At 41.1% G+C, this 18,101-nt stretch overlaps 1 protein-coding gene across 13 annotated transcripts in view; it reads left to right on the top strand.

The window, feature by feature from the left end:
• LOC122562672 (lysine-specific demethylase 2B) overlaps positions 1-18,101 on the top strand; it is a 218,332-nt gene that overhangs the window by 85,165 nt on the left and 115,066 nt on the right. For all 13 annotated transcript variants that reach the window (XM_043715718.1, XM_043715717.1, XM_043715725.1 and 10 more), the window contains one exon: positions 10,393-10,499. In XM_043715718.1, coding sequence (XP_043571653.1) covers positions 10,393-10,499 — 107 coding nt within the window. The remainder of the gene's footprint in view (positions 1-10,392; positions 10,500-18,101) is intronic.

Here is an 18,101-nt window from a genome sequence, read left to right as displayed (position 1 = left end):
ACCAGTAATTGGATGAAATAATGGGGTTTCAGGGGGAAAACAATGCATGTTGATGGGGATACAATGCTTCAAGTGTATGAACATTCCAGATAAATGGATATTATTGCGAATTTCAAATAAGCACATGCATACCTAGCTGAAAACGGTGAACATGAGGAGCATGGAGATTCACTTTGTGTGGATGTACAGTTCAATTTATTCTTGTTAATTCAAAAACATTTTTAGCTTAGTTAAAATCATTGAATACAGGGTATTATGGTGGTTTTATATGAGCAATTTGGAGAGAAAACACAGGAAGCATTTTAATTTTTGTCTTATGCATACATCTCAAAAAGAAAAATAAGTATTCAGCCATGAATTCAAGGTCTTGATCCCAATTTGTGCATTTTTGCTATAAAAGAACACCCGCTTCGGCGGGTCGGTGTGGACTTGTTGGGCCGAAGGGCCTGTTTCCACACTGTAAGTAATCTAATCTAAAAAAAATCTAAACTAAATAATCGAAGAAAGACCAAAATGATTCTCCTGTGTGGCAAATAATTAATTTGACTTCTGGCTTATGACAAACCTAAGCAATGGAGTATTCTCCAGGAGTTTAGCTCATATTTTTTGTTAGCTTCTTGTTAATCAGTATCTTTCACTGATGAGGGTTTGTAGATTCGTTGACATTATCTTTAATTAAATTTTCCAGCACATCCCTATCCTGCAGTAATGTGGCCTGTCAATAGGGGTCACGTTTACTGGTGTTTCAGCTGGACAACAATTAAACAAGAAATGCCTTTTCAGGCAACTGATTCTCTTACAATTCGACTATGGCTTCGCTTGCCCAACAGAACAACTCCTCGCTCAGTAGCACATTCACAGAGCCATCTTAAGCACAATACCAGGCAGCTAGTGATGTAACTGATATTTATAAAACCATGAGCATTCCCAACATAAGTCAACTTCACTTTGTCTATCCTGGAGTCTTTTGCAGAAGCCAATAGCGTCCTTCTGTCATAGCTGTCTAAATCTTTCAGCACCATTCTCTTTTTGCTGCCAGCCTGTGTGCCCTGCAGCAGACTGCTCCAAATATTCTGGTTTCATTACAGTTCTAAACCTGAAATCCATTTGCTAACTCCCTGGAAAAATATGTTTCTTGGAATCTTCCTTTGTCAGATTTGACAAATTTGGCAGGCAGTTTTTCACCATGCAGAGTGAAGTGCTAGATTTCATGCTATGCCTTGAGTTTCTATAAGCACCCAATGATATTTTAAATGTAAAATTCTAATTCTAGCTATTTTCCCTTAATGTGTTTCTGGCTGCTGATATATATTGCTGTGCTTTATACTTGAACAAATAATTTGCTGTACATGATTAAGGGCATTATTGTGTACCAAGTGGGTAGTTGCGTACTGCTAAGTGCCATCTGTTGTCTTCAACTTCGGTTCCACAATTAGAATAGTGACTACACTTCAGTGGTACTTCATTGACTGTAAAGTGGGCCACAATGAAGTTAGGTATAGTACTGTACAATGGAGTACGTGTTGCCAAAGCCAAAGTGCCGGCATAAATGGATGTCACCTGTGGGAAAAGATTTGCTAACCTACGATAGGCCCACAAAAGCAAAATTGGCCAAACTGTACCAGAACACCCAGAACTCCTAAGCAGCTCAAAAGCCAAATCAGACAGCACGCAGACAAGGGAATAGACTTTAAGCTCCCACGGACAATGACAGAGCACTACAGATATCTCAAAGCCCCAAGGGCAGTTTCACAACCCAGCAATACCAAAGCCACACAAAGAGCAGGACAGACAGAGAGGCACCAGCAAGAACATACTCCAGGAACAGGACCATGGAAGCATCTAACCACTTCAGAGGAGACACTAACACCGACCTGTGAAGAGGAATGGAACCGTCGATACTGTCAGGGTGTTGCATTGTGTGAAGGAACAGGACATTCATCCGGTAACTGTTTTCCAATTAGCTTCCTTGCAACTAGATTACTCCATTTCCAGATACATTGTGGCCTCCCATTTCTTAACCAGTGCCATTGTGCAGCATTACTATAAAACTGGTCTCATCCTCAGCTCTGGAAAGAGAAATTTGATCGACCTGTACAAACTGTCATTGCTGTGCCAGCTGGTATGTTTTTCTTCCAGTAATATCACTTGCAATAAACTGCTTGTCAATTTCACTTCAAGCTGTGTTTTGTGATCTCTAACCTATTGGGCAAATTTCTCCGACATCACCTATGCATTTCAGATACTGCTGCTGATGGCACACACCACTGTGACAGAACCTTTATCGTCAGGATATTTTAGTGATAATGACCTAATCTTATTTCTGAAACCTTCCAGGCAGCAATGTGCACCTAGGCCCAGAGCAGTCTGGATCTGCTTGCATTTCTGTTGTCCTGATCTTCCAAACTGCTGAGCTCCCCCTACTCCCAGCTCCATTCCCCCAGTCTCCACTCCGCTGATAGGGTGTCACAAAAGCAGTTACTGCAGTTAGCAGTAAATGCACTAATGTATAAACATTTAGTCTTCTTGTGTTCCAGGTTATCTCTGGGTGCTCAGTTTTATGGCAGATGTATTTCAAAAATCCCTTGGCTACTTCACAACTCACTTCTTTCACCTCACTTGATTCTTATAGAGTACAGTGTTTCCATAGGATTTGCTTACTGTATATTGCTCAGTCATCGAGCTTGATTTGTGACCACATGGAAGGAATCACAGCCCAGCTTAGTTATCAGCTAAATAGTGATTATGAATCAAAATGACAAGCAATTTCTTTCTTTCTCTTTTTGTCCAACTTAGGGTGGCTGAGTCAAAAAGTGTAACGTCGTGTATATTTGATGCTGAGATAGATATGCTCTTGATCGGTAGAGGAATCATTGGTAAAGGGAGGAAGAAGCAGGAAAGTGAATATGAGGAATATCGGATTAGCCATAATCCTATTGAATGGCAGAGCAGACTTGATCGGCCAAACGGACTATTTCTGTTCCTATTTCATATCGTCTTGTGGTCAAATGTGTCTTATTTGGTGAAGATCAGTGAGTTTGCAGAGCAGAGATTGAACCTAGGGAATCGATTCTGAAGGACCCAGTTGAACATAATTTAAGTGGTCACCATGACTGTTTGAAAAATCTTTGTCTTTGTGATGAGATACCTTTCCTCTCTGTGGAAATTGCAGTGCAGTCAATAGATTTTCATGTAAGAACCATTATCCAAGCAGGAAGTTTAAAACCTGTTACTTTCAGCTTGTTTTTTTTACAGGAGTATAGTGAAACTCTGAACATAAGATAATAGGAACATACTGATCCTGTCCTGTCTATTCTTATGGACAGGGCCAGACCCCATCAAAACGCTTCAAGAAGGTGGCTCGGACCTTAATTTTTTGAGTTGTTTTGAGCAGGTGTACAGTGAATATTTCAGGAGCCATGCAAACCTCAGTAGCTCGACCTATAAGTTCTGTTTAGATCAGCAAAACCCACATGGTCACTGGTCACTGCATTTGTTAGCCATCTTTTCAAATGAGATGAAATAGATTTCCACATCATTCTCATTAAATTTAGGCAATGCTTGAATAAATTTAAACAGATTCTCACCAGGCCTTTGGCTGTCATGGGTTTGCTCATCCTCACTCTCTCCCTCACTAAGCTTACCTTCAGCCTTCATCTCTATCCTTTAGAACTGATTTTCCTGTCTAAGTGCCAATTTCTGAAGTTAAAACTCCCTTTCTTCCTTTCCTCTCGTTCTTCTTTCTCTCTCTCTTTCTGTCTTTTTGTTCTGCTAAAGTGATTTGTTCTTTTTCTCTTTCTTCTGCTTGTAATCGTAATTCAATCTCTTTCATTTCTGTTGCCCTTTCCCTCTCTTTTGCCTCTAACTCAAGCTGCTTCATTTTCAATCGAACTTTAGCCATCTGCAAAGATTCTAATGGTGTTTCCAGCAAATTTAAATGCTGAGCTACAGTAGTAATTATGGAAGAAGGCAGCTCCAACTCCAGATTGTCTGCTAATTCTAGCAGCTTGGCTTTATTTACCTTTTCTAAGGCTCCAAAAGTTACTTCTTCCACCCCCAGAAAATTCGTAGTGACTGAAAGAACCATTACTACGCTAGGCATTGTTTAAACCAACCATATTCAGCACCTGGAACAAAAGACACTAACACCTACCACTCGCTCCCTTCGAGTCCAACAACTCTCATCCCAATTTGGAACTGTAGAACAAATCCTGCAAAGAGCCCTCAAACAGGCCAGACCCCCTCAAATCATTTCAAGAAAGTACCCCCAACCTTAACTTTGCTCGTTGTTTTAAGCAGGTGTAAGGCGGGTACTCCAGGAGGGATGCAGCTGGCCCAACCACTTAGTTTTATACAAAACAGAATTCATTTGCAAGAGAAAAGACAAGCAGGGAGAGCCAGCCACTATCTTTTAATTGTTTGTGTTTTTTCAAAACCTGAAAGCCTTTTTCCTGAGGTAGTATCTGTTAGTTATAATGAAATTGGCCCTGAAACCCATCCACGCCAAACATCTCGGCAACCTGGCCTTGTACAATATTTTATTAAAAAAAGGACAGCGCAACCTTGTTAAAGGAGCATCATCATCACACTATAGGAGCCCAAAATTACTTTAAACATTTTGTAATCTTCAGTTTCTTTTGTCCTAAGTTTGAAGTTCTTGATGTCATTTTTCTGTATGAAATGGCAGCTCAGTCATAGAAATGAATTTCTTGTGTGGCCTAATGCTACTTATTTGGATGAACTGGAAGTTGATGACTCTTTACAAAGGATCATAAGTACAGGAGTAGGCAATGCAGATTGTCTAGTCTTTTTACTTATCCCATTCCCCATAACCCTGTACACCACTAATAATCAAAAATCTATATATCTCTGCCTTAAGACATACTCAAAGACTGAGCCTGCACAACCCTTTGGGGTAGAGAATTCCAAAGGTTTGTAACTCTGTGTAAAACAGCTCTTGAAAGCAAATTTAAGCAGGACTTATACACTTAATGGTAAGGTCCAAGGGAGTGTTGCTGAACAAAGAGATCTTGGAGTGCAGGTTCATAGCTCATTGAAAATGGAGTTGCAGGTTGATAGGATAGTGAAGAAGGCGTTTTATTGTTTCTTTCTTTTATTGTTCAGAGTATTGAGTACAGGAGTTGGGAGGTCATGTTGCAGCTGTACAGGACATTGGTTAGGCCACTGTTGGAATATTGCATGCAATTCTGGTCTCTTTCCTGTTGGAAAGATGTTGTGAAACTTGAAATGGTTCAGAAAAGATTTACAAGGGTTGGAGGATTTGAGCTCCAGGGAGAGGCTGAACAGGCTGGGGCTGTTTTCCCTGGAGCGTTAGAGCTGAGAGGTGACCTTATAGAGGTTTACAAAATTATGAAGGGCATGGATAGGGTAAATAGACAAAGTCTTTTCCTTGGGGTGGTGGAGCCCAGGACTAGAGGCATAGGTTTAGGGTGAGAGGGGAAAGATATAAAAGAGACCTAAGGAGCAACTTTTTCACGGAGGATGGTATGTGTATGGAATGAGCTGCCAGAGGAAGCGGTGGAAGCTGGTACAATTGCAACATTTAAGAGGCATCTGGATGGTATATGAGTAGGAAGGGTTTGGAAGGATATGGGCCGGATGCTGGTAGGTGGAACTAGATTGGGTTGGGCTACCTGGTCGGCATGGATGGGTTGGACCGAAGGGTCTGTTTCCATGCTGTACATCTCTATGACTCTATGACCTAAGTGACACTCTCCTTACTTTTAACATGGTACCCTGGTTTTAGACTCTGCAACCAAGAGAAACATTTTAGTTGCATCTACCATGTCTACTATCCCGTTTTAAGTATTTTGTAGATTTCAATGAGATCACCTCTCCATTCTTCAAAACTCAAATACTGACCCAGTTTACTCAGTCTCTCTTCACACCTACAGTCCTTTCATCCTGGGAACATATCTAGTGAACCTTCATTTCACTCCCTCTATGTCAACAATATATTTCTGAGATAAGCAGACCAAGACTGCACACAGTACTCCAGGCGTAGTCTAACCAAGCTCCAATACAGTGAAAACAAAACTTCATTACTCCTGCATTGAAATCATCTTGCAATAGAAGCCAACATTCCATTAGCCTTCCTAATAGCTTGGTGCATCTGATTATAAGTCTTCAGTGACTTATTGACAAGGACACTTAGATCTCTTTGTACATCTACCCTTTCCAACCCTTCCCATTTAAGAGATGCATTTTTTTTCTACAAAAGTAGATAACGTCACATGTTTCCATGTTATATTCCGTCTGATATATTCTTAACCAATCACTGAGCTTGTCTAAATCTTTCTGAAGGGCTTTACATCTTTCTCACAACACACATTCTCACTAACTTCCTATTATCCATGTATTTGGAAATACTGTGTTTGGTGGCTACCTCCGAATCATTAATATATATATTGTGAACAGTTGGGGTCCAAATACTAATCGTTATGGTACCCCACAAGTCGCAGCATGCCAATATGAGATTGGCATGCCTGAAGAAGGGCTCTTGCCCAAAACATCGATTCTCTTGCTCCTTGGATGCTGCCTGACCTGCTGCGCTTTTCCAGCAACACATTTTCAACTCAATATAAGATTGACCCATTTATTCTAATACTGTTTGTTGTGTTTGCCAGTATGCATCCCATGTGCTTTAATTTTTCAAACCAGTCTTCTGTGAGAGGTTTTATCAAAAGCATTCTGAAAATCTAAATATTTAATGTTCACTGGCTTTACCTTATCAACCTTGTTAGTAGCATCTTCAAAAAACTCCAAGTTTGTCAACATGATTTCTTATTCACAAATCCATGCAGACTAAGCCTAATCAGATGTCTATATTATTCTTTAAAAAAAAATCTAACATTTTCCCTACTACTGATGTAAGGCTAAGAGGTCTTAGTGTACTGATTCTGTCTTGCTCCCTTCCCTCTTAAATAGCAGGGTGACATTTGGCATCTTCTGTTTCAAGGAATCAATCCAAAATATATGTAATTTTAGAAGGCAACTGCCAACACATTGACTAATCCACAATCACCTCTTTCAACACTGGGATGAAAACGATGGGATTCTTGAGATTTATCAACTTTCAGCCCAATTAATATCTCCAATACAAACTTCTTACTAATACTAATTTCCTTCAAATCATTCTTCTTAGTCACTTGGATCTTCAAATGTAGGAGATTTTTTGAATGAATATAAATGCTCTTACTCTGACTTTCATGGGCTCACATTTGTTTTAGCCAGATGTCTCAGTTTTACATACCTATAGAAGCTTTTATAGTCCATTTTTTGTGTTTTTAGCTAGATTGTCTATACTTACAAAAGGTTCAAATTTGAGTATTTTTCCACGAGTCAGAAGACTGGAGAAAAGCGGGTTCACCAAACAAGTAGCAGGGGTTACAGTTTGAAAGTGAGGTGACAATGTTATGGCAATTGCCGTTGGCTCAGAAATCAAGACGATCAAATGCAGAAATTAAGTTGGCATAGTGAAATGATGCTAAGATGTAGAACAGCATTTTGTTTATTCTTTAATTCTAGGCCAGCGTTTATTGCCCATCCCTAGTTGTCCAGAGGACAATTAGTTATCAACCACATTGGAATCACATGTAGATCAGACCAAATAAGGATGGCAGATTTCCTTCCCTAAAGCACATCAGTGATTCAGATGGGTTTTTACAATGATCAACAGTGGTTACATGCATGCTATTAGGCTAGCATTTTATTACAGACTTTTATTGAATTCAGCTTTCATCATCTGCCGTGATGGGATTCAAGCACACATTCTCAGAATATTAGCCTAGGCGTCTGGATATTACCACTGCCTTCTCCAAAATGTTACTGGAGCTGCACTCACCCTGACAAGTGGAGAGTATTCCATCAGACTCCTGACTTGTAGCTGATGGACAGGCTTTGAGAAGACAGATGAGTTACTTGCAGCAGAATTCTTAGACTCAGTAGCTCTTGAAGATGCAGTATTTATATGGCTGGTTCAGTTCAGTTTCTAGTGACAAGCAGTTCTCCAGGATAATAGAGGGATTGAATGTCAAAGGGACGTTCTTGCTGGAGATGGTCATGCTTGGGACTTACGTGGCACGCATGTTACTTGCTACTTATCGCACCAATCCCTAATGTATTCCAGGTCGTCCTGTTGGAAATGTACATGGATTACTTCAATATCTGCAGAGTCATGACTGATGCTACGCATCATGCATCATCAATGGATATCCCCGCTTCTGACTTATTGATAACCCTGCTCCCCTTATAGCAACTTGTCCTCTTCCTCCTGTTCTCCCAGCCATGTGTTGTTCAAGGAGAAGCCTTACTTAGTGCAAACATCTGGGAGCAACTGATTGCTCCAGAAACCTTGAATTCAACAAAATGTTCACTGTCTACCATATCACTACCTCTCCATTGTTGTAAGACTTTGTTATAATTTGAGACAACAATGAAAAACACTTAACACGTCAATTCGTACCAACAGCCAGAAGAAAGTAGCAAGTAATAAATCTTGATGATGACTTTAAATAGTAAGAGATGCACCTGTTTTGTGCTGCTTAGCTTGTACTCAACTGTGTGAGATTTAAGAGAGGGTGTAGCCTGGTACTTCCAAATATTAGCCTGTTGTGGTGCAGTGGTAATGTCTCTACCTCTGGATAAGGAGGCCTGGCTCAAATCCCACCTGTACCAACATTGTGTAATGACATTCCTGAATAAGTCGAATAGAAAATAGTTCAAACTCTAAAGTGGTGGCATTAGTGTTCAATCAATGTTTCAACCTGTATCCTTTGACAGGTATTCTCTGTATGTGTTAACATCAGTGTGATTCATGGCAAAAGTGTGCTCGGAGCAGATTCCATTTTGGTCTCTAAGTGGCACTGGTAGCTATTAAGCTCAGTTTTGTTCAAAAATTTTGTTTTCAAGTTTTTATTTTGTATTTTTTAAGTAGATAATTTTAACTGATCATTCTCATCTGCGGCATTGAGCGTTTGAATCACTGTAGTACTTTGAGCAATGATGCTCCCACAGCAATGTTAGATTAGAAATTCCAAGATTCTGATGCACAAAATATTGCCTTTTTTTTCTTGTTATTGAGAGTCAGGATACTAATGTTTTTAAACTTAATGAATGCAGTAAACTTAAATGATGGTTGGTGCTTTTCCCCAAATTTGAGGGTTCTGTGCTTGGGGAATGAGTTTAATTGTTTTTGAAGCACTTGGCATGAACAGAATTTGGTGTCTTAAAACTTTAATGGGATTGCATCTGATGAATGAATTGGTAACCAGTGGGCAAAAAAATTTCTGCCTAGATCTTGCATGGTTAGGTGGCTTGATGGTTCTGAGGTGTTGTAATTGTCTTGTATATTTCTTTATTTTGAAGTGGACAATTAATTAAGTTGCTTGTTCCTGTTCATTATCCACTGAACCCTGTTGGAAACTTTTGCCTGTGTAAATGTTTGTTGCTGACAGTATCAACTTTGGTTTTCAAAGCCTATGTATGTAATGTGCTTTCTCTGGGCAACACGGTGGCTCAGTGGTTAGCACTGCTGCCTCACAGTGTTAGGGACCCAGATTCGATTCCAGCCTCTGGCCACTGTCACTGTGGAGTTTGCTCATTCTCCCTGTGTCTGCGTGGGTTTCCTCCAGGCACTCCAGTTTCCTCCCACAGTCCAAAGATATGCAGGTTAGGGTGGATTGGCCAAGCTAAATTGCCCATAGTGTTCAGGGGTATTAGGTTAGGCGTATTAGTCAGGGTAAATGTAGAGTAATAGGACAGGAGAATAGGTCTGGATAGGTTACATTTTGGAGGTTCAGTGTGGACTTGTTGGGCCAAAGAGCCTATTTCCACACTGTAGGGATTCTATTCAATTCTATTCCATTCTAACTTAGATGTTTTTTCTTATTACTTAACAGCATTTTTCAGAATTTCCAAAATGAAATGCTTTGCATATCTGCAAGATTGATTTTTTAATTTTAAAAGCTTCTTTAACGTAATGGCAATGAGCATAGCTAATAAATATCCAACATAAAAGACGGGTATCATGGACGTATTTATTACTTGGGTGATATTTACTCTAAAGGCGCATTGCTGTATGAAAACAACCCTGAATAAAACTGACATCCTGCTGTAATTAATTCACTGCCGGTCAAAATGTGTATAAGCATTCTATTCTTGCTAAAGTTGACAAATCTGCTTACCTTTTGAGTTGAATGATATGTAATTTTTGTGTGAATGGTGGAGATCAGCCATACTCGAATCATTTATAAACCGAAGATGAATGGAGCACATCGATGTGAATTTTGACAGATGTCGATGCTTCTGGAGCTGACATGATTTTTTTTAATTTACTAATTTCTACAGATGTTCAATGTTTGTTTGTTTCAGGTGGACCTGGTGGATTGGGTGGACAACATGTGGCCACGGCATTTAAAAGAGAAGCAAATGGACTCCACAAATGCAATAGCAGAAATGAAATATCCAAAAGTTCAGAAGTAAGTGAGAGTTATTTTTATGTTGAAAGCAAACTTTGAAATCTGTAAACATTTTTACATCCTCAGCTACGTGGCTGAAATACATATTCCAATTTTAGGATTTGCTGAGGGATTTAATCTTGATATTTTTGCATTAGATTAATGATGTGCCATATGGAAGCGACCAGTCTGATTCCTGTTCAGGAATTCTGCTCCAGAAACTAAAGTTAAATAGATGATAGGGCATTTCTTTGTGCTGGTTAAACCAGACATCTGTGAGAGTTATATTCATTGCACTCCCATTCATAACGGAAATTATTTTCTTTTGTGCAATGTGTCAATAGTTTATCGTTCTGCTTTGAGTTATTGTCACGGTTGAGCTAAACTAACTCACTAAATACTGGAACGTACAAATACGTGGGAGTAGGTATTTTAGCTATGTTTTGTTATTTTTCGACATCATGATTCATCTGTGACCTAAACCCCTCCACCCACATCTTGGCCCTTGTCCTTTAATATATTTGGTTGACATAAATATGTCAATCTAAGATGTAAAATTAACAATTGACCGAGTATTAACTGCTTTTACAGAGGAGAGTTTTAAACTGCTACCTACTTGCTTGTAGATGTATTTTCTAAGCTCAATCCTGAAGACTTTGTTTTTAAGTTTTTGCATTTGTTCCCCTCTCATAAGAACAGGTTGTTCAACCCCTTGAGCCTGTTCTGCCATTCAATGAGATCATGGCTGATCTGTGCCCTAACTCCTATATCCCTTAATACCTTTGTTTATAAAAAACTATCTAGCTCAGATTTAAAATTAACAACTAGTTCAGCATCCACTGTCGTTTGAGGAAGAGAGTTCCATACAGCTCCCTACTCTGTGTGTAGGAGTGCTTCCTAAAATCTCTCCTGAATGGTCTGTCCCTAATTCTTAGATTATGCCCCTCGTTCTAGAATCCCCAATCAGTGCAAATAGTTTATCTTTATCTACTTTGTCTTTTCCTGTTAATATTTTGACTGTAACTCTCATAGATTCCCCAACCAACAGAAATAGTTTATTTCCTGATCTATCTTTCTCTAACCTGTTCTCTATTCTGTACACTTAAATTTCCATCAAGTCAACACCTGCACGAGAAGGTTTGAGGCTAGGTATTGTTCTGCTAGTGACCATCTCTGGGGCACAGGTAATGGAATACTTTTCATTTGCCTGGATAACTGCAATATGAGAAACAGGAAGAAGCTGACAACATCCATGTCAAAGCAAGTGATAGGATAAGCATCATTTTCTGTACTGGTGCACAATGGCTGCAGTGTATACTATGGACATGTTGCAATGTAGCAATTTGCCAAGGCATTTATGACTGCATCTTCCAAATCTGTGGCCTAGAAGAACATATATAGCAAGTGCATGAAAACAGAACTGCCTGCAGGTTCCCCCTCCAAAACACAGTTCATTCTGACTTGGAAATATATAGCCATCCTTTCCTTGTTGTGAATCAAAGTCCTGGAAGTTCCTAACTATACCCACAATCTGTATCATTAGCTAAACGTCACTCCATCAAGGGCGAATACAGATAGATAATAACTGCTGGCACTGGCAACAATGCTCATACTGGGAGTAAATGGCTGAGCAACTGAATACATATTTTAGCTCTGTCTTCACAAAAGAGGACACAAATCAGATACTAGAAATGTTGAAGACTGCAAGATGTAGTGATAGGGAATAACTGAAGGAGATCAATATTCGTAGAGAAATGGTGCTGGGACAACTGCGGGAATTGAAAGCCGATAAATCCCCAGGCCCTGATAATCTACATCTCAGTACTTAAGGAAGTGGCTGTGGAAATAGTGGATGCATTGGTGGTCATCTTCCAGGATTCTATGGACTCTGAGAGAGTCCCTGCAGATTGGAGGGTAACTAATGTTACTCCAATATTCAAAAAGTGAGGTAGAGAGAAACCAGGGAATTATAGACCAGACATCCGTATTGGGGAAAATTCTCGAAACCATTATCAAGGACTTTATAGCGTTTAGAAAGCTGTGGCGGAATCAGATGGAGTCAGCATGGATTTATGAAGGGGAACTCATGCTTGACAAACCTGTTGGGATTAATGAAGATGTAACTAATAGAGTTGACAAGGTGGAGTCAGTTGATGTAGTATATTTGGACTTTCGGAAAGCGTATGACGAAGTCCTGGAATAAGAGGTTATTATGCACGATTAAAGCACATGGGATTGGGGGAGATTATTGAGATGGATAGAAAACTGGTTGGTTGAGAGGAAACAAAGGGTAGGAATTAATGGGTCCTTTTCAAATTCGCAGGCAGTAACTAGTGGGGTGCCACAGGGATTGATGCTAGGACTCTAGCTATTTAGATTAGATTAGATTCCCTATAATATGGAAACAGACCCTTCAGCCCAACAAATCCATACCGACCCTCCGAAGAGTAACCCACCCAGACTCAGTCCCCTACACTATATTTACGCCTGACTAATGCACCTAACACTATCTGACCTGCACATCTTTGGACTGTGGGAGGAAACCGGAGTACCCGGAGAAAACCCACGCAGATACGGGGAGCATGTGCAAACTCCACACAGACAGTCACCCGAGGCTGGAATCGAACTTGGGTCCCTGGCACTGTGAGGCAACAGTGCTAACCACTGAGCCATCATACTGCCATGTAAATATATATTTACAATGATTTGGATGAGGGAACATCCCAAAGTTTGCAGATGACACCAAGTTGGGTGGGGAGGGTGAACTGTGACGAGGATTTAGAGGTCCTTCAGCATGATCTGGTCAGGTTGAGTGAGTGGGCAAATCAATGGCAGATTCAATATAATTTAGATAAATACGAGGTTATTCACTTTGGAAGCAGAAACAAGAAGGCAGATTACGACCTGAATGGCTCTAAATTGGAAGAGGGGAGTGTGCAGCAGGACTTGGGTGTCCTTGTACATCAGTTGCTGAATGTAAGCATGCAAGTAGAGCAGGTAATAAAGTAGGCAAATGGTATGTTGGCCTTCAGTCTGAGAGGTTTTGAGTACTGGAGCAGGGATATGTTGCTGCAGTTATACAGGGCCTTGGTGAGGCCATGCCGAGAATATTGTGTGCAGTTTTGTTCTCCTCTTCTGAGAAAGGATGTTGTTGCTTTTGAGGGAGTGCAGCAAAGGTTTACCAGGCTGATTTCGGGCATGGCGGGACTGACTTACGAGGAGAGATTGACTAGGTTAGGATTGTTTTTGCTGGAGTTCAGACAAATGAGGGGGATCTCACAGAGACTTATAAAATTCTAACAGGACTATGCGGGGAGAATGTTCACGATGATGGGTGCATCCAGAAACAATGGTCACAGTCTGAGGATTTGGGGTTGACCAAATTCGGACGGAGATGAGACCACATTTCTTCACCCAGCGAGTGGTGAGCCTCTAGAATTCATTATCATGGAGTAGTTGATGCCAAAATATTGAATGTATTGAAGAGGCGGCTAGATATAGCACTTGCGGTGAATGGGACCAAAGGTTATGGGGAGAAAGTCGCACTAGGCTATTGAGTTGGACGATCAGCCATAATCATGATGAATGACAGAGCAGACTCAAAGGACTGAATGTCCTCCTCCATCTCCTACCTTCTATGTTTCGATGTTTAAATAACATTTCAAAAATCCAGAACATGCACAACAGTAATTAAGACTTATTAAAAAGAGTATTTAAACTGAAAGTGAAGAAATTTTAACTTTGAAACCAGTTTAGTCTGTATGTACAATGCATAGAGGAACTTCCCCATTCATACATTTGAGGGGGGAACCAGCTGACAAGGTATTGTTTCCATGTGGTTTATGGCAGCTCACTACATCTTGATCAGGGACTTTCAGCTTTTTGATCTCATCTTCACTCACTTGAAGAAAAGTTATAGTATATGTTTGTTTGATAAATCTCTATCATAAATAACAATCAATACTGTGAGAAACATTGTCATTTCTTTATAGTAAATTTTGGGCTGCTGTGTTTCCAGCAATAATTATACCTTATTTTTCTTGAATGCTGTTTCAAAAAGCAAGTCCTGGTATTGTCTGCTTCTTCTTTAAAGCAATTTAGCTGGTCCTGAGTAACCTGGTAAACACGAGTTGTAGTGTTTGGAACCAGATCGACCTTGTTGACTGTGACGTCCTTAGTTGAGATTGTTAACCTGGGCCAATCATGAAAGTCCTGGCTGACCACTATAACCAGGAAATGGGATTTGAAGTTTATCCTCATTTCCCTGAAAACTGGTTGAAAGGTGGGGATTTGTCGCCCCTCTCCCCTGTAAATTGCTGTTTTGCTGTATACAGCTGTTAATGTTAATTGTTTATATGAATTAGAATTAGATTTGAACTAGATTCCCTGCAGCCTGGAAAAAGGCCATTCGGCCCAACCAGTCCACACCGACGCTCCGAAGAGTAACCCACCCAGACCCATTTCCCTCTGACTAATGCACCTAACACTATGGGCAATTTAGTCTGGCCAATCCACCTGACCTGCATATTGTGGGATTGTGGGGGAAACACATGCAGATATGGGGAGAATGTGCAAACTCCACACAGACAGTTGTCCATGGCTAGAATCAAACCTGGGACCCTGGTGCTGTGAGACAGCAGTGCTTTGTAAACTGTACTGTTTAATAAAATAAAAAAAAACAGGAGATATAGAATCTCCTCTGTTCAAGGGGCTAACTCCAAGCTTGCTGGTGCCACAGCCAGTGTATTGCTGTTGGTTAAATAGGTTATCTGGAGTGGAAGATATTGCCTTCTGTTTTTCTTCTTTGTTTTTGTGAGTTTGGTTTTTATTCTTTTCTTTTACTGAGCTGTTTTTAAAAAATATATAACTAGGAGATATAGAATCTCCTTTGTTCAAGGGACTGATGCCGTAATAGCTGGCCACAGGTGTAGTTACTGTGCACAAGTAAATAAAGGGTGACTTGGTGTTGGGATACTGGCCTCTGTGCGGTTATTGCACAAGCATTTGGCTTCTTGGAGACAAAGCCCTTCAGTGGAGTTTTTGAAGTGTATTTTCAGTGTAAACAAGGAATTTCAACAAACAAATACTTTCAATAAATGTGACATAAATTTGGGTGGTATGTTGCATTGAATAGAATGCAAAATTTAAGACCTACTTTGGATTGTTGTACACTCTTTGGTTTCTGTTCTAGTGCATTTGCCTTTCTTAATAGTACTTGCTGCAGAACTTCAGCTTGTACATAGTCGTAGAGCCACACAGCATGGAAACAGACCCTTTGGTCCAATCAGTCTATGCCAAACATATTCCTAAACTGAACTAGTCCCACTTGCCTACTCCTGGCCCATATCCCTCCAAACCTTTCCTGTTCATGCACTTATCCAAATATCTTTTAAACGTTGTAATTATACCTGCATCCACCACTTTCTCAGGAAGCTCATTCCACATATGAGCCACCCTCTGTGTAAAAAGTTTCCCTCATGTCTTTTTTAAATCTCTCTCTTCTCACCTTAAAAATGTGCCCCCTAGCCTTGAAATCCCCTGTCCTAGGGAAAAGACAACTACCATTAACTCTATCTAAGCCTCTCATTATTTTATAAACTTCTATCAGGTCACATGAGAACCTCCTACGCTCCAGTGGAAGAAGTCCCACCCTATCCAGCCTTTCTTTATAACTCAAACCTTCCATACCTGGCAACATCATTGCAACATCAGTCCATCTTCTGCAGCTACACTGGCACCACCCCCCACCTTTTCTTCCGCTTTATGACTGTATCGGCGCTACCTCGTGCTCGCACGAGAAGGTTGAACAGTTCATCCACTTTACTAACACCTTCCTCAAATTTACGTGGACCGTCTCAGACTCCTCCCTCCCCTTCCTAGATCTCTCCATCTCTATCTCGGATGACCGACTCAACACAGGCGTATACTATAAACTGACTGACTCCCACAGCTACCTAGATTATATCTCTTCCCACCCTGCCCTCTGTAAAAACGCCATCCCATATTCCCAATTCTTTCGCCTTCGCCCCAGGAGGATCTGCTCCCAGGAGGATCAATTCCAATACCGAACAACCCAGATGGTCTCCTTCTTGAAAGATCGCAATTTCCCCTCAGACGTGATCGACGATGCTCTCCAGCGCATCTCCTCCACTTCCCGCTCCTCCGCCCTTGAACCCCGCCTTGCCAATTGCCACCAGGACAGAGCCCCACTAGTCCTCACCTACCACCCCACCAACCTCCAGATACATCGTATCATCCATCGTCATTTCCGCCACCGCCAAACGGACCCCACCACCAAGGATATATTTCCCTCCCCACCCCTATCAGCGTTCCGGAAAGACCACTCCCTCCACGACTCCCTTGTCAGATCCACACCCGCCACCAACCTAACCTCCACTCCTGGCACCTTCCCCTGCTACCGCAAGAAATGCAAAACTTGCGTCCACACCTACCCCCTCACTTCCCTCCAAGGCCCCAAGGGATCCTTCAATATCCATCAGAAATTCACCTGCACCTCCACACACATCATTTACTGCATCCGCTGCACCCAATGTGGCCTCCTATACATTGGGGAGACAGGCCGCCTACTTGCGGAACGTTTCAGAGAACACCTCTGGGACACCCAGACCAACCAACCCAACCGCCTCGTGGCTGAACACTTTAATTTCCCCTCCCACTCCGCCAAGGACATGCAGGTCCTTGGCCTCCTCCATCGCCAGACCATGGCAACACGATGGCTGGAGGAAGAGCGACTCATCTTTGGCCTAGGAACCCTCCAACCACAAGGGATGAATACAGATTTCTCCAGCTTCCTCATTTCCCCTCCCCCCACCTTTTCTCAGTCCCAACCCTCAGACTCAGCACCGCCTTCTTGACCTTCAATCTTCTTCCCGACCTCTCCGCCCCCACCCCCTCTCTAGTTTATCACCCTCACCTTAACCTCCTTCAACCTATCGTATTTGCAAAGCCCCTCCCCCAAGTCCCTCCTCCCTACCTTTTATCTTAGCCTGCTTGGCACACCCTCCTCATTCCTGAAGAAGGGCTTATGCCCGAAACATCAATTCTCCTTCTCCTTTGATGCTGCCTGACCTGCTGCGCTTTTCCAGCAACACATTTTTTAAGCTCTGATCCCCAGCATTTGCAGTCCTCACTTTCTCCTAACATCATTGCTTAGAAGAAGTTGAATAGTTTTGTATTGTATATACTGAATTGAATATGAAAAAATTGGAGTATTAAAAGTTTTTTTTCCTGAAGTTTCTTTAAATAAAGGAAAAGGGCTTACAAAACGAGTATTATAAAGCCTTGTGTGATCAGGTATGTTCTTAGAAGTTGTTTACAGAGGTGTGTGTGAGGAGCTCTAGTTTCTTAATGGGAACAACAAAAAGCGATTCATCTTGGAACTTTCATGAACGAATCTCAGGTGGAAAACTTTGTTATAGGCATTTCTAGTATGAAAATATTGAATAGGTAAATGCAACATTTTAAGTTCACTGTCTTAGACTTCTTTTGGATTCCTTTTGGCTTGTGTTACCTTTCCATGATTTGGAATATGCCTTTATCGACCTAAACAAAACCCATACTATGCTTATTTTTGTAATTAGCTCAGAGACTAGAGAAAAGTTG

The sequence above is a fragment of the Chiloscyllium plagiosum genome, chromosome 25, assembly GCF_004010195.1.
Source record: "Chiloscyllium plagiosum isolate BGI_BamShark_2017 chromosome 25, ASM401019v2, whole genome shotgun sequence".
Classification (NCBI taxonomy): domain Eukaryota; kingdom Metazoa; phylum Chordata; class Chondrichthyes; order Orectolobiformes; family Hemiscylliidae; genus Chiloscyllium; species Chiloscyllium plagiosum.
Note: the sequence above shows the minus strand (reverse complement) of the source record. Positions and strands in the feature narration are given on the sequence as shown.